Genomic DNA, 21,437 nt, shown 5'->3' on the forward strand with positions numbered 1-21,437 from the left:
AATGCAGATCAAATATAATGATTAATTGTTTCATATCACATGCTCAGGCAATTTGTTTCTAACATCCACAATACAACCCACTCTATTTTGTTTAGGTAGGACTGGTGTATTTGACCCGCAACTCGCGTTTTTCGACTCGCAACTCGCGTTTTTCGACCCGCAACTCGCGTTTTCCGACCCGCAACTCGCGTTTTCCGACCCGCAACTCGCGTTTTCCGACCCGCAACTCGCGTTTTCCGACCCGCAACTCGCGTTTTCCGACCCGCAACTCGCGCTTTCCGACTCGCAACTCGCGCTTTCCGACTCGCAACTCGCGCTTTCCGACTCGCAACTCGCACTTTCCGACTCGCAACTCGCACTTTCCGACTCGCAACTCGCACTTTCCGACTCGCAACTCGCACTTTCCGACTCGCAACTCGCACTTTCCGACTCGCAACTCGCACTTTCCGACTCGCAACTCGCACTTTCCGACTCGCAACTCGCACTTTCCGACTCGCAACTCGCACTTTCTGACTCGCAACTCGCACTTTCCGACTCGCAACTCGCAACTTGCATTGAAGTAACACTCCTTCCTTTTAGTGTATTTTTGGTGTCTGTCCATGCATTACTTCAATGTCAATTTGATGTATTCCAAAAATAATTTTATTTACAAACTAAATATCATTATAATGTTACAATTGTCTATGTCTGGCCTTTACTCCTTGTCATCTGGCCAATTCAAACAGTATTTAGAAATGTTGTGGCGATCATTTTGGGAAATACTGTAATTCCTAGTCGAAGAGGATTTTATAAACGGAGAGGCTATAATACAATGTACATTTGATTCAGGAATCCAACAACAGTCTTCTTTGGACAGCCAATAAAAGGTTTTCGCTGGCCCATGAGGATGCATAAATTTAATTTGATAATCCCCAAACTCTTCTGAGACATCCACAACCAAACCAATCCATGGGACACCATCATAACTACAGCACACAAAATTCTGAAGTCTAATAATGGTGGGTTGTGTATCAGCAACAATTTAATTTTCATCACTGAAAGATTCTTGAATCACAACCACATCCGGAGGGTTTATCTGGGTACTAAGTTTGTAGACCTGCATCTGTGCCAGAGAAACAGGAGCAAAGCGATGATATTGTAATGTACCCTTGATGGTCTGGGTGAGGTTGAATCTTGGCTTTATTTCTTTTTCCACAGTAGATACCTCATCTATTCCCACATGAAAAAAGTTGATGCCTGGAATGTCCATATGAGCGAGTCATATGGCCGAGCGGTTAAGGCAGGGGTGCCGTTTACCGTACCTAAAGAGCCAAGAACAACATCGGCAAGGGTTCGAGGCCGACTCGCTCCTAGTTCTGGTGGTGGAACAAGTCTTCTCGGATAAGGACTATAAACCGTAGGTCCAGTGTACACAGTTATAACCTGTGTGTACTTTAAAGAACCCAGTTCATTATTCGAAAAAGAGTAGGGGTTACCCCAGTGAACTGGTTCACACAATAGCCCCTGTATCAGGGGGATTACCACCTATCTGATAGGACACTGATTAGTTCACTATTGGTAATCCTTGGCCACATTGCCTAAAGACATAAAATAAAAATTAAAAATTACACAGTAGTCGAACATACTGAGAGATGTGAGAATATGACATTCAGTCAAACGCTGTAAGCTTCTCTTAGTGACAAGCCTCTTAACTGTTCCACCTATGCCATCACATGCACTCTTGCCATGTGATGTAGCGAAAAAATTCCACTCGGCGTCTAAACCAAAATCTTCCTGGTGGTGGCAAAGGTTAATAAAGTTATATTTGTTTTTGCATTGGCTGCCACATCCATCTGTGAAATAATGAACTTTTTTCATGGTTGGTAGTTTTGTTTTTAAATAGGGGATGACAACCTTTAAAAAGGCCTATACAGTTAACTGTTGTATGTTCTCTGCAATCACTTATTATGCATATGTTAATGTGCATAATAACATAGTAAGGACACTAAACTATGTGTCAAAATTGATTTGAAAAGTATGTGAGTTACCCAGTATTTCTCATATCAAAATATATCTACTGTTTAAGTGGGCCTGATGAGAAAGCGTAACAATAAGACACCTTAAGCGTTAGTGTTCACACTGTGTATAAAGTATAACAACACCAAAAATACACTAAAAGGAAGAGGTATGTCAACTTCAAATTGTAATTTCATGGAAACAAACAAAAAAACCCCTCCAATTTTTTTATATGTTGTAGTTGACACGTAGGGCTACATTTTTCGTGATAGTCACCAACAAATCGGGCGTGTTCCACGGGGTCAATTTCAAGGTCAAAATATATGTCAAAGTTTTATTCAACTTAAAATTAACATAAAACACACACAATTAGTATATTTAGGTTCCTTATGGTCTCCCCTTTACAAAAATACCTTTGTTTTTAAAATCGAACCTATAGTTCCCGAGATACAGCTCTTTGAAACGTGGCGGCCGCGCCTTTTTTTGCGTAAAAAACGAAAATTTAAATTGCGATATCTCAAAAACCGTTGGTCCGATAAAGTTAAAATTTGAAATTTTGGCTTTAATTGCTATGAATCACCCATATACCAAATTTCATCAAAATTGGAAGAGGTAGGGTTTAAAATTCCATTTTTTTTGGGTGAACTGAGATGGAATGACCCAATATCGACGAAGGGATGAACATTTAAAAAATAAAATAACTAACTATTCCATAATATATAATACTGAAGCTTTATATCATGTTCATTCAGGAAAAAAAACCACTCTTGATGTAATTAAATTATAATAATTATATCATTACTATACTGTTGTAGAGAAACCTCAAAAGTAATCATAGTATAGTGTATCCTAGCAACAGAATGAGAGTTGATAAACCTTATACAGTAGTATGGTTATTTAATTGCAAGATGGCCTTTAGTTTCAATTATTTCTCATAGTTTAATCAATGCTTTTATGCATTCAAATGACTGTTCACAGTTAATTTATATCAATTATCATAATAAACAGAATTTCCTAAACATATCCAATACCCTAGGAACTCATGCATACGATTAAACCATAACAATTCTGCAGGCTCAATAGACATCTAATTTACTGAAAATTATTTAAAAACTTTTATAGAACCATCATACCAAAATAGAGGTTGATATACTGTACGGTAGTCATCATACATTTTCTAATCAAGTAATTTGTATGATAAAAGAGTTGCATTTGCTTTTAATTAAAAAGATTATTAGAAAAAGGCCAGTCTACTGTATAACGGCAAGGAGAAAATTTCCCCTTCACAATTCAATGTGTTGATATTGGGTTGCAGGGAATATTGCATTTTCCTTGGGACAGGCCAAGGAAGTTAAATACGAATTTCACCTTGGTCATTTCCATAAAACAGTGCCGTAGCCGTGAGAATTAAAGTAGTGCAGTTGTCGCATCAAGAGGGAACAATACATTCATTGTTGTAAACATACAATTTTAGCATAGTATTAGTTATTAAATATGGAGACAATTTATTCTATGTTTTAATTCAACAAACGAATGTTTTATACTTTAAATAAAATAGCAACACACTCACAGTCACACACACAAACAAAACATTAACATAACAATAGCACCTTTGCAACAGACCTGATTAATTATACCATCGTATTGACTGTTTGATACCACTACATACAATAACACTAGTGTATATTACAGTAAATGATATCCTATTGTTCTTAATTTTTCAACTAACTAAACACCAATGAAAGATATTGAATTTATTCAATTAAAACCAACAAAAGTGTTGGTGTTTTAGCATACAAACATTGTCTGTTTTAATGTTTTGTCAAGTAATTCCCATGAGGCAGCCAATATGTAATGAACAAAATGAGCTTACTTGCCAACCTCCATGGATCTTAGTTAGAAAATGTTAGACTACTATTACTACAGTCTCCTGTCCTCAAGTCAATTACACAAATTACATGGGCGCCTAAAATCTTTAACAGCAAGAAATACCTTGATGTATGCCAACAATAGAATTGATTGTTCAATAACATTTCTTCATCAACACACAATTGTTACGCCAATATTTGTATAAATTCTGGTAATTAGGATGCTTTATTATTGATTAATTCTTAGATTAAACAAAATACACAAAATCTCGTGATAATTTTCCCTGTATACATATATCCTGAACAAACAGAGTAACACAAAGTAAATATTTGATATTGGTTTCAAGTCTCTAAAATACAATCTGAAAGAACTACAAGCAACGCGTGTAAACACAAATGCACTTGTGTTCAATCCAAAAGTAAATTAATGATTAGGTACTTAATTTTAAACTTAATTTGTGTCAATTGATCAAGCTAATAGTATCGCATAAACAACAACACGGAAACAAAGAAATTTTTTTTTCTTCAAGTAAGCAATATTTGTTGTCACAGGAAGAAACTCGTCTAATTAATATACCCATCATGCCATCACAATGGCTAAAAGACTAAAGGGGGGGGGGGGAGAAGGGGACTTTCAGTTCAGACATACTTTTCACACATCCTTGAAAGAAAAAAGGTTTTGTGTGTACTTGGCCGAGATTTGTTGAGACTGGAGAAACTTGGCAGAAAATACGGTTTTACATTCGGCAAATAATGCCTTCACAATAAAAAAAAATCAGGAAAGGGGGGGGGGGGGGAAGACTAGGACTTTGAGTATTTCATGAAATTATAATTAATTTACCAGTATCAATTAAGCTCTCATTTCAGAATCATGCTTTTCACTCCCTTAAAAGAAAAATAGGTTTTGTGTAAATGGCTGAGATTTGTTGAGACTGGAGAAACTTGGCAGAAAATATGGTTTTACATTCGGAAAATAGATTAGGAAGAATTAAAACAGCTAGTATTGATAGTCTTATGGTTTAGGAGATGGAGTAACATATTTCAGGATGGTACTAATAGGCCTATAGAATGAGTGACATGTATGCTACAGCTGCTATGAAATCATGAAATAGGTGTAAATCTTTCAGTAATGAACTGCTGTACTTTTGACAAATAACCTGTAATTAATTTTTTATTCAGAATATTAATAAAATACAGTTTTAGGTCAAAGAATGTAAAACGAAAAATTACAAACAAAAAAAATTTACATAAAAGTATACCTACACAGATAATACAGTTCCTAAGCAGCATAAAGAATCACTCTGGCACGAGGATGAGGTCGGAGGTCGTCCTTTTACACTTCCTCTAGTATTAAACCTTTGCTGAAAACCTAAGCCAAGATCCTTTGAATGTAAAGTCATCATCAATGATTTTACAAGAGACATGGAAAAATACTTGTCAAAAATCACCAATTCAAAATAAAATGCAACATATCACAGTTTGCATGATTTACCGTAGTTCGACGCCAAGAAATTCATTTTACCGACATAACCTACTCGCAATGCTCCAACTAATATCCTCATTAAATTTATGTTCCTGTAATATCCTGAATAGCAAAAAACCATAAAATTGTTCGATCTAAATTCATGATCTATAAACCAAGCCTGCGAATTATTACGTGTATATTATTAGTTGACAATGTATTCAACGATGGAAATAGAAAGTCGTTGTGACTAAGAAATGAGATGGAGTATAATACAATGAAGTATTTCATGTATAATCATCAGTTTTCTCACAATAAATATATGTCACCATTGAATAGAAGTATATATGCTATTAGGCTTTACTTGCCTAATTATGTGAGTAACAACATTTAATCCAAACATTTCAGCATCGTTAATGTTAATATAAGTCGCAATGTAGTACAGAATTCAGAATATTAAATTTATCCATCACCATAACATTCTATAAAACTATAAAAAGTAGCTCCAATTCAATCAATATTAAATGAGAACGCACTTTTGCAAAGTTTTGAAAACGAGAAAAAAAATAAAACAAACAGATGAAGTAGACATCTTCTACTGTTGTAGTTCAACTTCTAAAAAAATTAATGTGCTTGTTTATTTGTTTGTAGTTGATCCAACATGGTAAAATAGGCAAATCAGTAAAGTACAGTTCACATCATGTTGATGGTAGACTTTGCATCCAAATTCACTTTTTCCATCTTGACAACAAAGACAAACAAAAAAACAAGATTCTTCTAATGTTTCTCTTCACATCGATTGTTAAATAATATGTGACAAAGTTTAACCAATGACTTCAGTTTTACTTTAAATTCTAAGAATTTATCCCAAATAAATCCATAACCATCTGTTTTTACTTGGAGATACTACTACTGTATCACTTTTGGACCTTTCAAAACATAGTAATCCATGTATTTGCATCTGATATTTTGGTTTACACCTATATACAGTACTGTAGGTTAAAACTAAAAATCTATTTGATGTTTCGACAGTGCACTATGTACGTGCACAAATATTATAAATGATTCCAAGGCCACGTTTCCTCTTTCCATTTTCTAAAAGGCAGTATTATTGATATTTTTCTACTGTACTTTATCTTTATTTCAATTCATTGGCTAATAACAAAGGCTACACTTGTGCATGAAGTAACAGCAATAACAAACCAATGCACCAATTACTTTTGCTTCTTAGCTGCTATGGTGACATACGTTAACTAACACCCACGTGCGAATGTTGAAATAAGTCGGCAACACGCTTGCACAATAGGTCGGCACGTTAACAAGGATGTGTAATTGATGATACCTAACGATTAAGAAGTCTCAAGTACATATTGCTCGTATAAAACAATTGATGTCAGTAGTGAACTTAAATGCTTTATTGCGTAGTTATCTCAAGTTTAATAATGACTGCGATGCAAGTATTTCGGTCAAGTATGATTGCACAAATTCATATGTACTCAGCTTGTCTTATTGATACATTATTCAATTTTCTTATGTCGTTAAGTCTGTTGTAGCATCAGAAAAACAACATTTAGGTTATACAGTCACTCAGAAGGGATGGCCAATTGACATGAAATTGATATCAATTGGTATCAAAAATTGGCAAAATACCTACATTCAAAATATGTTTCTTCCTTGAGGAAATAAGAAATTTTCTAAAATTTTAAACGTCAAAAATTATCTGAAAAATCATTTGCAAAATAACTAGAACACATGTCGGTCTTGAACATGGAGGTGAGCTACCGCTAAATTCTTCTTTTCGTAATTGTTTCGCACTTCGTGGAAAAGGGCTTATGTCGTGTTTATCCAGGTAAGCAGGCACGATATAGACTGATTAATTTTCATAGCATATTCACTTGTTTTATTTGTTATGAAAATTGATTTTCTTAATAGAAAATTCATTCATTACTTGTTTAGAAAAATCGTATTGAGAATGATGATAAATGATGATATTGTGCTTTAGGCCTTGGAATGTCGAAAGAGTTGAAGTCACGAAGATAAGAAAAACATATTATTCTTTCTGATCATGTAAGCTTCTCCTTTTACATCTACACATGTTTTTCTTGCAGAAATTAATTTCTCCTTGAAAATTAGTTTTTTTCTATCAACTGACTTCAGAATGTCTTGATTCGTTTCAAATTGCTGTAGTAATAGTACATTGACAAAAAAAACAATCAAGCATCATTAAATCATTAAAACAGTATTGATAAACGTAGGTGAAACTCTTGTCTCTCTCTTGAAGAATAAGTTACTTTATTTTCTACCAAGTTACTTGGCATTTCCCTATGCACTTGTACGTTATAATGATAGTCTTACAAATTGACTTTTCTGAATGAATAGCGTATTACAAATTACTGGTATGCACATGGGAACAAGGTTCTGAGCATCTTCAGGACAGCTGGTTTGAATTAACAGCAGCGACACTGAGCACAATGAAACATCTAGCTAGGCTAAATAGTTAATCAACATATTCGTTCTAAAACGGAAGAACTTGGCCGCATTTGCAAGAGCAAAACATGCTGTGCAGTAACAAACTATGTTGCTAATCCTGGACTAAACTAATCAGATGCGGAGATATACCAGCTGTAGTACTATAGCCACTGACTTTAGATTCCCTAGTAAAAAACACTTGGATACTAAACACTTTTCTGCCTCAGTGCATCTCTTAGTGCAACTGTCCGTTCAATCATATAGAATCATTAACAACAGGTTGAAGAAAAAGAATCTCGAAAACGTAGATGTTTTTTTCAGCTCTCCAAAACAAAAGGATTAAAAAATAGCCAGAGGGATTAACATATAAAGTTTAAAGCTTCTGGAATCTAGGGTAGGCTAGTTGTTAAGTAAACAGCACTGATAGAAGGCAGACTAATGCATTAAAGACAAATTATTTCCCTCCACCCTTGGGTCACAAACTAAAGCACTAAGGCTTTTGTCGATAAGGAGAAAAAAACCAAAAATAAGCACAATCTCAATATCTTGGGAAAAATAATATTATACTGTAATAATATTTTAAATTAATACAATGCTTGATGGAAAATAACATTGATGTCTTCAATGTCATAAGTTATTTGCATGCACTATTGTATTATTTAACAATGTTTATAGAGCTTTGTTAACATCCCTGGTACTCGCTCTGCAAATATTGTACAGTTATAGCCCTTAACCATACTATTATTCTAAATAATGTAGAACTAAGTAGAGCCCTTCTTTAAGTGTTCCATAAACAATATTGTTGTATAGAAAACCAAATGTGTTTGTTAGCAAAGATCATTAGGAAACTGTATTTTTAATCTGTCTATTATTCAAGCGGTGTTTATTTACCTTTAGTTTGTTACTAAGCAAAAAATGTTGATGAGTATAGTATCTTATTCTATTCTTTGTGTACAAAAACTATAAAAAAAATATAAACGAGTGATACTTACTAGGATGTCTGAGGCCCTGATTTTGTTACTTTACATATTGTCAATCACAATTTTTAAACAGTATCATCATAATTTATTGAGTGTGTAATTACAGAATGGTGTTAAACTGAGTGTACTGTACCCTGTATAAATTGGTGTATTTTAAAGAATTTTTCTCAATGCAGTAGAGGAGGGGGGGGGGGGGATCCAGGAAGATAGCTCCTCCTTAACAAGGAACGAACAACTTTTGATATTTATTTTTGACAAACTAAAGACTGTAACAGTAGTGTCCTCTTGAAACATTTACAAAAAAATTGTTGAATATGCCATTTTAATTTCACATTATATATTCACTTTGAATAAAAATGTGAGCGAAAAAAAACTATATTCACTGTACCTGAAGAAAAAGCATAAAAATAGTCAAATTGTCTGTTTAATGGGTTTTTGTTAATTCAGCCTTTTTTTTTATTATCTTTGTTAGTGCAAAATAGCCTATTCATACTGTAGGTCTGATTATGTTAATCTTCATTTTTCATGTTTTTTGTGGACAATACTACTGTACATCTTTAACTATTATTTCAGCTTGTTAATAAAAATCCTGGACCTGCCACCTCAATCTAAGTGGGGATTGGTTGTTGTTTACGGTAGATATAAAAATTAAAATTCCATTTTGAAATTAATTAATCAGATGTTTTGAAGAGCAAATTAAAGTTTCATATTCACTTTGATAATTTCTGTTAAATTTTATGATATTTGAAGAGTAACCTGTAATTATATTGGCTGTTATGTGATGCACTCACGATAACCTGCATTCAAGATATGCATATTAAATTAGATCTAAGTAGTTAGCAAAATAATTGAATCTCATAAACATTGTAAACAGCTGCTACCAACTCCTTAAGCTAGTAATTTATTATTATAATTATGTTTATGTGCAAATTTAATTAATGGAAAAAAAAATTTCTATAGTTTTGTTTTATTTTTAGCAAAGATAACATTAACTATGTTCAATTTTAATAAAATCCAAGGCTTTCAGTGTTTCACATCAAACTGTAGCCTGTCTTTAATGTTATAAATTTTAAAAAACTAAAAAATAAAAAAGAAAGCACAGACCATCACATCAGACAGCCTTTTTTTAGAACTCAGGCTACTTGATTAAAAAGGGGTCTGAGTGATGACCACGACTCATCTGGGACAGGTGGTCACTTGGACCAAACAGGTTAAAAGGCCAACTCAGACATAGTCGTGGGACGAGGCAGCTCTTCAGGGGGATATCAAACATGTTCAATGTTCTCCCGACGACTTAAAAACTACAATACACCCTATGCTATCTCAAGACAACTTGTCTTGTCGGGATTTACAGTATCTCATAGGGCCTGTTTCTGCTGCAACTGCTCAAAATACGGTATAAAAATACGGTATAAAATACGGTATTTTTTATACCGTATTTTTTAGTACCCCGTTTCTGCTAACAATACTTCTTGGGTGGTCGTGTTAAATTTCATCTTTTTTACCCAAATTGCCATTCATTTATTTGGTCGATAATTAAAAGTCGCAATAAAGGAAGTTTTACGTCTCACTTTCAACAGCCTAGCCCTAGTGATAGAGATGTTGTGAGAGCACAGAAAACATCGTAATGGGGACAATTAATTCGTTCCCTCCCCGAGTTATTGTATTTTGCAATGTTGTATTGCTTTCGCAGGCTCTTCAGCTTTGAGTTTACTTGCTTTGGAGACAAGTCTATTCCATACTCCTGCTTTATTTTTTTAGAAATGTCTTTATAAATGTGGTTGTCCCTTTTATTAGTTGGCCAGACATTTTAGCTTCCCCACACACATTTATTTAGTAAAACTGTGACGTCTTCGCTCCACATTTTCGCCGAATATATCTATACACGTGTGTAAAGCATCTGACAGCGACAGAAAATAAAAATACGAATGTTGACCTTTTGTCATGTAAAAAAAAAATACGGTATTTTTTATTGGCAGCAGAAACGGGTACAAAAAATACGGTATAAATTTGTAAATACCGTATTTTATCCACAAATTTTGTGGGGAAAATACGGTATACAAAATACGGTATATTTTTTATGAGCGCAGTTTCTGCTGCCAAAAATATACCGTATATATACGGTATTCAAAAAATACCGTATAATATACTGTATTTAGTTGGCAGCAGAAACAGGGCCATACAGCACCGGCGAGTCAAGACATTTCGTCTGGCCTTGTCCTACGATGCTGTTTAAGTTGGCCTTTAGTATGATTTTACATTAGCACCTTGACACAATTAAATTGTATTGTATAAGAACATAGCAAACAATGTTGGTAAAAAATATTTTCCAATTACTGACAATATGACATTGCATTAGGATACTTTTATTCTAAAAATTGTCTATTGCTAAAACATTTCCAGATTTGTGTTCACTATCTTTGACCCTCCTGAATGAACAAAGCTTTGGTCTATTCTTTGATGAGAAAAGGGAAGTAAAATTCAAAATGCACAATGAATAAATTACATCTAAATTATCATATGAATAGATTTCTTTAATCCAAGCAATTATTCAATTTCATAAACAATTTATGAATCAATCCGATATAATTTATAAATATACATTTTTTTACAGTATTTGTGATGATTGATAAATAATTTCAATATAGAATGATCATCAACATCTTTTAGACCAAAGGATCATCAGTAGAATGCAACGTCATCTTATATTAAAATATAATTATGACTTAATGAAATTTGAAGACTAGTACGATAAGTGATGATGTGAAATAATTACTCTTCTCCAACAAAACAAACCATAATTACATCTCAATCTTCATATCACAAACATAGCAACAGTTGCCATGACAAACATTGCTATTGATCTGCCATTCCTTATAGTACTGTATCATTTATGTCAAGCTCAAGGCATAATGCGACTAATCATGGATGGAACCACTCTAAAAAAGGGAGATTACACTATCAATAAAAAAACTATCATTAATATTAACAATCCCTGGTAAATAATAAACTAGTCCAAAAGTTATATAAGCTAATGAGGGCTCACTTTGATTTTGACATGATCTACTCTTCTTATTTTTTTTAATACTCTGGGTAGGCTTCAAGATGGGCTTCTTTTCGAGATTACTTTTGCAAACTAAAGAAGAGGACTTCTTTTCGAAATGAATGCTGAAAATGTGTGAATTGCTATCTACAAGTACAGTACAATAAAATAGGATTTTTGAGATATTATGCCAAGTTTACATATTGTGAACCATACCATTTCTAAACTGTAAAGTTATATATGGCATTAATTAAATTACCTTGTTCCTTTGATTTACAAATAGTCTATTTTAAAGTTCCAGTGGCTTGATTCGAGATGGGCTTTTTTCAACAATGAAGGAGGGGGTTTCTTTTCGAGATGGGTCTCTTTTTAAGGTTTTACGGTACATTTTTTTAATACAGGTCTCACTTCTGTTATGGATGGAACTACTCAAGCTGAGACATGATAATATATAGAAACACGTCCAGGGACACACAAGCTACGGCTTTATAAGTCTCAACATTAAGTTAAAAAAAGAAAGGGAAATTACAACATCAACAGGGAATACTGCTACACATTTCTAAAATTGTGTATCAAAAAAATACAATACAAAACTATATTTCTCGACTAAGAAATCAGTTTGATAATTAATATTGCTAAACAAAAATGAAATTTTTTCCTGCATCAATCAAAAAACATAATATAATCTCCCTGTAGGTAAATACTGTAAAGTAAGTCCAAAAGTTATGAACTAATGAGGGCTCACTTTTTGACATCATATGTATTTTTTTTTAATATCATGAAAGAGGGCTCACTTCTAAAAATTAACTAAAGGTAGTTGAAGATAAAACATTAACAATACTTTGTATATTAATATATTAATAATTTTTGCTAAGTTTAATTGTACAGTAGTTTTCTCTGAGGGAAACATGAAATAGTAACAGCGCTGTGCTTAAGTTTGTACATTGCGTCTTAATGGGAACCAAACCTACTATATGCTATATTTTATTTAGCATAATAACAACAGGATATTTCACCTTTGAATTTACAACTGATTCAATATTTGTTCACGTTATTCACACGAGTATTTATTTACTTAGGGTTTATATTAAAGCATGTATACACATCACTAAGAGCAACACTTATGGGTTGCCAATGGTGCTTTCTTTATCTATACCCCTCTTTACTAATATTTTCAAACAATAGAAATAAGTTAAACTAACTTGTCATAAAATGATAATCGAAACAAGTGGACAATAAACAGTTATTAGGTTAGGTCAAAATGGTCAAAACAGTAAATGCATCCATTCTGTATTGTATTAATGCTACATAGTTAAAGTAGAAGAACTCTATAAATATAGAGAATCAACCAAGTGTGCCTTTTTATAAAGGTATGTAATGTGGGGAAATAACCTGTGTCTTCCAGTCTAACTGAGCTAAGTTACGCACAGGTGTGGACAACAAACACAACAACTTTCTCCTTCACCTAGGCGGTCCCATCATGTTGAATGTTGCCACCAAATGGCACGGGCTGACTGGACCAGTACAGCGGGTTAACCTCCCTACTCTTCCGAAAGATGAACTGGGTTCTAAAGTGTAAAGTGCACACAACCTAGATGTGTAGATTGGACCTCAAATTTTATATATATATCCGAGAATACTTCTTCTACAGTACCACAAGAAGTATGGTTGATTGTATAGCTATAGTCTGCAATGCCCCTGCCTTAACCACTCACACACTTGACTTGAAAATTGAATCCACTAAATAAGGTGTTTGGTGAATTTACTGTTCTTCTATCATTGCTTTTTACTTAGTCGTTTGATGACATACAGTAGCACATATTAATATTTTTCTGCATGCAATTTATTTCTGTCATGGGCTGAATGCTTACATTGTGGATAAATTAATTCACCAAAACCTGCACAGATAAATTCTATTCTAAAGCTATGTCTATGCTAAAAGGGTGCCCAAATATGGTATTGATATGCCCAAATACGGTAAATATGGTAGTGATATGACAGCATCTGCATGTCCTTATACTGTATGGGCACATCACATTTGTTTGTCACATAAAGTTTGATCATGTAGATAGAACCTAAATCTTATAATTTAATCTACTGTCATAAAATCATCAGTTAAAATCATCAGTTATTGTTTTATGTGTTGTACTCTACTAAAATAAATTTAGTTCCATATCAACTGTCAAACTGTCTACACCTACAGTGTTCAACAATTTGATCCATAAAAAAACCCCATTAAAATGTCATTTAATCTTCTGAAAAGAGAGTAAAAAAACTGTGTGGAAAGGTCAAATATATTCTGACCTCACTGTTGGTTGCCATAGCGAGTGATGTAATATCTTCTCCCTATAGATTTAAGTAAAAAATGAAGCTTAATTCAGGTGACACTACTGTATTGTCAACTGAATAAATCTAATAAAATTCAAAATAAATATTAATCCAATAAGTACTTAATAATAGACTTCAGTCTTCAGTAATAAAACTAGAACCTACACTACAGTATTCACAATCATAATAAAATCTGACCATTTATGACGAATTAGAAAATAGATAGTAGTACAGTTCTTCACAAATGTATGTTTTGTCCATTAACGCATTAGAATACTGTAGTAACATTTTAATAATTGTTATGTGCGAATACAGTACATGGCAACATCTGAAGTTTAAAAAAAAGCAAGAACACATTAACAATTTCTTACAAGAATAATGAAAAGCGAAAACAGAATGTTAATTTGTATATAAATATTTGTTGATGGATTCAAACATGTACTACAAATGGAGAGAGGCATTATATACCAATAGATAAAGTTTTGGTCATCTCTCCTTCATCTTTTTTTTGTGTAATATATTATACCATATGGACAATTGTCTGAAATAAAAGTTGAATTGAATTGAATTGAATTAGTAGTACTTTGTTTGTTTGTTTGTTTGTTTTATCTTTATACTGGGTAACCTCTTCAGTCAAAGACTGATCTCCCAGAGGGCCCAGTTGGTGATCAGTGGCTGTGATGTACTAGTACACCGGGGTAACCCCCTACTCGTCTCGAAAGGTGTACTAGGTTCTTTAAAGTGCTCACGAGCAAGTTGTGTACACTGGACCTACGGTTTATAGTCCTTATCCGAGAAGACTCGTTCTACCACCAGAACCATGGAGTGAGTGAGCCTCGAACCTCTGCCGATGTTATGGCTACGTGATTACGGTTCCACTGTCTTAACCGCTCGGCCACTCACTCATACAGTACAGTACAGTATGTAGTTCCTCGCAAGGTTATTATGGAAGTTTGCGTACTACGATAAGTAAACATTATAAAAAGCTGCTGAAAATGATAATAATTAATTGATGAATTTTAATTATTAATACCAATTGAAAGTTATTAATATTACAGTACAGTGTGTTTCTTATAGTGACCAAGATTAAAGCTCTTTCTATACTACTTTTTTATACTAGTTTGAAAAAAAATGTGATGTGCCCAAATATGGTAGTGATATGTATATGGGCACATTACATTTTTTTGTCATATAAAGTTTGATATTATATCCAGAGCTTTTTTTAATTTTATTTATTTTTTTTATCCATTTGAAAGTAGAAACCAACAGCGATAATTACCGCCACAAACAGGTTTTATACAAACAAAGCCAGGACTGTTTAAAACACCTTGATTGGTCCTAACATTGCTCAAGGGCTTCTCTCGTCCAGTGTGCCCACCTTGACCAGAGGTCTGAGGCATATACTAGATGCAGGGGCTGCCATAAGAGTCAGCAGTGCTATTTCAAATGCCTAACGGGACCCCAGCTCCGTATACAGCACCCGATATTCCCAGATGGTCTCCCCTCCAAGCTCTAACCAGGCCCAATGTTGCTTAACTTCGGTGATCTGACGAGAACCGGTGTCAGATCACCGAAGTCTTTACTAACTGTATTCGAAGTTTCCCTGACATAACAATTCAATCAACTTTAAAACAATACTGTTGTAGGTAATAATAAATTATTATTATTTTCAGCAGCTTATGATGTTTACCACTGTTCAACATTCTTGTGAATGAATGAAAAACAAATCAAGGTCTCTAAATTAATTGAACAGGTAGCAATTGCATTCCATGATACATTCTTTCCTTTCAAGACACATTGCACCATGTATTGACTATGTAGTAAACAGCCTACTGTAAAATATATTAATTTGGATCAATATTCTAAGACTAAGAGGTCACCCCTTCAGAATAAACTGTTTCTATTAATAGATTAATTGACAATCATCACTCAGAACACTGTACAGTTATTTGTTTTTTTACTGTTTTTAAAGATGTTGATGTTTAAAATAAATCATAATTTGTATTAATTATTTTACAGAATTTCTGTTGCTATTAATTACTGTAATATAGAAAAAATGATAATAAACAAACTTTATACTAATTTTAGTACTTAAATGCATCACAAAATCCCAAACAAATTTAGTTACAGTATACAGTAGTCAGCTAGTTAGTTATACAGTGTATAGTACAGGTATTAGTAGCTACTTTGAAGATATAAAGATGCCTCTATCAACCAAAACAAAATGGAGTGATACGATAAGGATTTTAATAGCTGAATTTTCTAGCTTTACACAGTACATACAACACCGAAAAACATAAAATATGAATTGAACATTTCTTGAATTGAAGCTAAACAATGATTATTGTTTTTTAAAATTCTCTATATCAACCAAAAAAAAAGAATTAATGTTTTTATCGCGGTTAGAATTAGTGTCACTTTAAATGTGTCATCAGTAAAATTATCAATTCAAAACAGTTTTAAGAAACTTTGTCTGGAGTTTTTATTTAGAATTCAGAATTTATAAGCTACAGTATTGTGTGAAACTAACACTACTATAACTAACAGGTTAATTAGTGTGAAAACTCATCAATGTTGGTGTATTAACAAATAATATAAAACTTTTGATCACAACACATCAATCGGAAAGAATTTGTTACCTCCGCAATTTTCGTCTGTAGCTGTAGACTTACTGTAGATAATTCATAAATTATATATTTGGTAAAATTTTAAATTTTTTTCACTATGACTCTTTATCTATGGATCTTAATTTCCGAGTTAAACGATAAATCATAAAAAAAAATAATTACTAAACATGAATAAATATTTTTAAATCTTGCAAACAATAAGATTTCATTGTTTCACTTTCAAGTCAACAAATAAAATATATTTTTACTTGGAGTAAAAATCACCTCTGGAGCTACAGTACTTTATTGTAAAGGCCATCTGAGCTATATGCTTGTTACCAAGTTACCAATTCATAAACATTTACCATACTTAAATATAACCTTCATTCATGATTATGAATGGAAATTGGCTTCATAGAAAATGTTAACGTGAAAGTCCATAGTGTGAACAATAAAAAAAATATCAACATTAATAAATTACATATTTGTATATTTATAACCTTAAAAAAATATTGTTATTTTGACTTAATTTGATTTGACTTAACTGTAAAATATGATTTAATTCAATAAATGAGTGATAAATAGAAATAATAAAATTGTATTTGTATCATAAAGAAATGTTTCACTATTGGGTTGATTTATATTAAATCTGAACTACTATGAGTATTATAAGATATATCTTTAAATTTAAATTGATATAAATTTCCAAAAATTGTTAGATGAATAAATTATATTATATTTATTCGTCCAATAATTTTTGGAAAATTACTTTCCTTCGGCATTGACACAAAACAGTAAAAATAAATGAAATACAAATGAGTTAAGTAATAAAATGACCACTGTACAACCTGATTAAAATTGAAAATTTAATAAAAAGATAGCTTGGTTCTCACTTGAACGCAGCACAATGCATGTTTGGTTGATCCACCAATTGGTCAAATCACTTGTGACCTGCTTATGAACTTGCGTCGTCGAGTTCAAGAACCAAGCACCAGTAAAAACTGGTTATTTTTAATGCTTGTATATATACTGTAATGCAGTATTTTTATAACAATAACATCATAAAGAATTACTATATAGGAAATAAAGTAAACTAATGTATGTGTGACGGTAAGTGGAAAACCGCGTACAGTACAGTAGGTTGTTCCATATAGAATCTGTATCTATCCTGAGCGGAAAGCGCCCGTCCGCTTTGCATTGTGTGTAAATGGTCATAAAGCGTGGTTCCCACTAGAACGTAACGCAAGGACGTAAACGCAACGCAAGCGTTTTAACCAATGACAAGCGAAGTTATATACAGTTAGCAATCACATGCGAATAAGCAATCGCTTGTGATTGGTCAATTCACTTGCGTTGCGTTTACGTCCTTGCGTTACGTTCTAGTGGGAACCAAGCTTTAGGAATAACATAGATTCTATATTTGTTATTACCGTTATCGCTGGTCTGTGTAAATTGGCCTTTTACACTGATTAAAGAGAATGTCACCATGTAACTAGAGGAGGGAAAGTACCATAGGTAGCAATTCAAAAGGAATTTTCTTGTTAAATTCAGTAAATTGATACAGTCAGAAAAAAAAACCTGCATGAAAAAGTTTGTTAAAACCTCCAATGAACAGTAAGCTTTTCAATTTTGAAATCTCATGTCATTGAATGTCAGAAAAATAAGCTATTAGTTTTAATCATTAACATAAAGTAACTTAATATTTTATTCAGAGACAATGAGACGCTTGCTGTTCAGAACTTGACCGGTCTAACAACCAGAAATATGTATTTAGTATCAAAACATCTGTGGTTATAAAGGTATCATTCAATTATGTATTTGAATTCAGATCATTTGATAGGGACTTTGAACTTGTGAGGATTACATAAACCAATAAAATCTAGATATAAAAAGTATTCTAGACCAACTGTCTCACTAAAAACCATTTGTAATAATAACAACAATACATTCAACCAACAAAATGTACAAATTAAGGCAAGGCCAATTGTTTAAACTCAAAGAAAAGAGTCCACATATTTTAAACTCCAATTTATTCTGGTCTGGTGTTATCAGGTACAGGTTTTAAAATACGTTAGACAACATTTTAGCTACAGTATCTTTCAAAACAGGCCCTAAACACATTCAAAATATCTGTGTTCAGTGTAAGCGGATCCTAATATTATCAGATTTACATCCAACAGTACAGTTGTGCTCTGCTTTGTGTTACAGTATCTCTGATACAATGGTTTCTTCTCTGATTATTTTGAAAGGTATATTAAACTATACACATGCAGAACAAGGTACTGTAAACTTATTAAATTCAGATAGAACAAATAAATTGATTAAAAAAATTAAAAATTAGATAACACATCATAAAGGATGAAAAGAAGATGGTCAATTGAGATGGTCAATCTGGTATGCAGGGATGTCACAAGCTTTTTGGAAATACGGTACTGATAACCCCACTAACGCCAGACCTGAAAATATGTCAGAGAGGGCTATTGTAGTCAGTTTTTCTTGAAGAATTGTAGTCAGTTTTTCTTGAAGAACTGTACAGCAGTACAAAATTTAGTAGTACAGTAAAACTAATCAACTTGGATGCAATGCTTATCAGGGACTATTCAATTTGAGTCGGCATCAGCACATTCTTATTATAGGTGGGAGATCTGAGCATTCGACTACTCGTCCACAGGTACAGTATGAACGTTTAAGTGAACAGTTGACTCGGTCAGTGAACTTGTGGTTAGAATAGTAGGCCAAAAAAAGAAGAAAGGTCACTCCAGAAATCATATATTACAACGCTGTGCCAACAATGCTTTCTCCTGCCCTTTTCTCTCCCTTCATCAACCTCGCAAAAAATCTATAAATAAACTTACACTTGCATGATTGGAGTCTTGACACTTCTAGTCTTCACATTTGCCATTCTTTCCTTTTCTTAATTCATGATTGACCCAAGTGTTCAACACTTTTGTAAACATCGCGATGCATGCAGCATTAACAATGATGTTTACCGATAAAATGGCAAGCAGCTGCAAATTTTCAATGTAAATTCCAATTAATTGATGGATACATGTAGATATTCGTTGACTCTCCCTATCCTCAACCATTAGTATCAAGCTAAAAAATATCGTAAAAAGATACACTTAATTATTTATCATGGCCAGTGTTGCACGATTTACATCTTTTCATTGAAATATATAAAAGGAAGGGCTAGTGTTGCCCGAAAGCTCTGCTAACTTTTCTCGCTGTTTTACTTCTCGTTTTGATTTAGCTTTTCGCTTTTATTTTGTATCTCCATTGAGATCCAGCCACTGATACCTACAGCATTGTCATTTTTTTCAGTAATTTGCCTTTGGATAAATAATATTATAAATATATAATAATATAAATGAAATGGATCTGTACAGTAGGCCTACACATTGCAGATGACAATATTTATACTGTAAACTTTTTTTAATTTAATTTATTCATCCTACAGCGTACTTCGCAATTTTTACATTTAAGTTTCAATATGAAAGGTGGACATATTTTATTTATAATTATTAATACTGTATATTAATACAAAAAAAACATTTTAACTTATTACTGTAAACCCAACAAGCGCTTTAAGCACTCTGTAGGCAAGTGTTCCAAGGTCCTTGAAATAAAAAATACTGTTGTGCATTCAAAACGTTTAATCAATTACAAAATTATACAGTTGTTTGTAAATTATGTGATCAAAAATTGATATTGTATTAACTGAAATTTGACATTTTAACAAATGAAATTTGATATACTGTATTGTATCATATTTCACTCTAAACTGTCAGTATGCGGGCATGAAAACATCAAAACTCTGCCATGACTGCGAGAGGCCAGCAGGGGTACAGCCAATAATAATATTGTTGCGCTTTGCAAGACTTTCTTTATAAACGGAAGGATCTTCTTGTGCATTTTTAATTTATTTTTTTAAACAAGACAATTTTAGAAATATTTGTAGGCCTAGCCTAGGCCTAGTTTTTATCTAATCTAGCCTAGACCTACTGTACTGCAGATTATTATTAGGATTACAATACGAAGTTTTAGGCCTACATTAAATTCTCCCTGGCTAGCTAGGCCTAGCCCTATCTCCTATGTCTAGGACAGACCTGGAAAACCACATCAGGTAGCCCTATAACAAGAGGAAATTATAGGGCTAGGCCCTCTAGGCATAGTAGATGGTCCTACGCTAGGGCATAGGCCTAGAGTAGTCTTTTTCCCAGCTCTGCTCTCTGGTCTGCCTAAACTTAAAGGCTAGCTTTCTACATGTCATAGGCCTATTCTAGCTAGGCTAGGCTAGGCTTAGCCTAGACAAAAAGATGATGAAATGATATTTCAACTTACCACCACAGTAATATCTATATAATCGGATTATACAAATGCTTATAATATTATTTTTTGTTAACAATCACAGAATATTTAGCCCTGGTTACGAGCGAAAAACGTCGCTCAATTCTTCAATAGACATGTCAACAGAAAGGTCACATTCCCACGATGCGCGTTGTTGGTTGACCTGGTGATGGTTGACACTTTGCTCTCATTCATTAATTTTTTGTCGTAAAAAAGATTTTCTTTTTCATTTGTGACGTTTGTAAAAAGACACAAAAGATCCCTAATCCACTATAAATTTAAAACATGACATATTAAACTTTTTTTTGTATTTATAATAATATTGAATAAACCATAAAG

The 21,437-nt window shown here is 33.0% G+C and overlaps 1 protein-coding gene across 2 annotated transcripts in view; it reads right to left on the bottom strand.

The window, feature by feature from the left end:
- The window catches only part of LOC140051346 (protein FAM149B1-like), a 46,718-nt gene extending 25,531 nt beyond the window's left edge, over nucleotides 1-21,187 (bottom strand). The window contains exons 1-2 of one of the 2 annotated variants that reach the window (XM_072096533.1): nucleotides 21,093-21,187; nucleotides 19,607-19,847 (exon numbers count right to left, since the gene is read on the bottom strand). In XM_072096533.1, the coding sequence (XP_071952634.1) occupies nucleotides 19,607-19,653 (47 nt within the window). In that variant the 5' untranslated portion in view covers nucleotides 19,654-19,847; nucleotides 21,093-21,187. Of the gene's footprint in view, nucleotides 1-5,126; nucleotides 5,554-19,606; nucleotides 19,848-21,092 lie in introns of those variants that run through there. The other variant, XM_072096531.1, reaches the window with a different exon arrangement.
- Between the last annotated feature and the right edge of the window lie 250 nt (nucleotides 21,188-21,437).

This window comes from Antedon mediterranea, chromosome 6 (genome assembly GCF_964355755.1).
Source record: "Antedon mediterranea chromosome 6, ecAntMedi1.1, whole genome shotgun sequence".
Lineage (NCBI taxonomy): Eukaryota > Metazoa > Echinodermata > Crinoidea > Comatulida > Antedonidae > Antedon > Antedon mediterranea.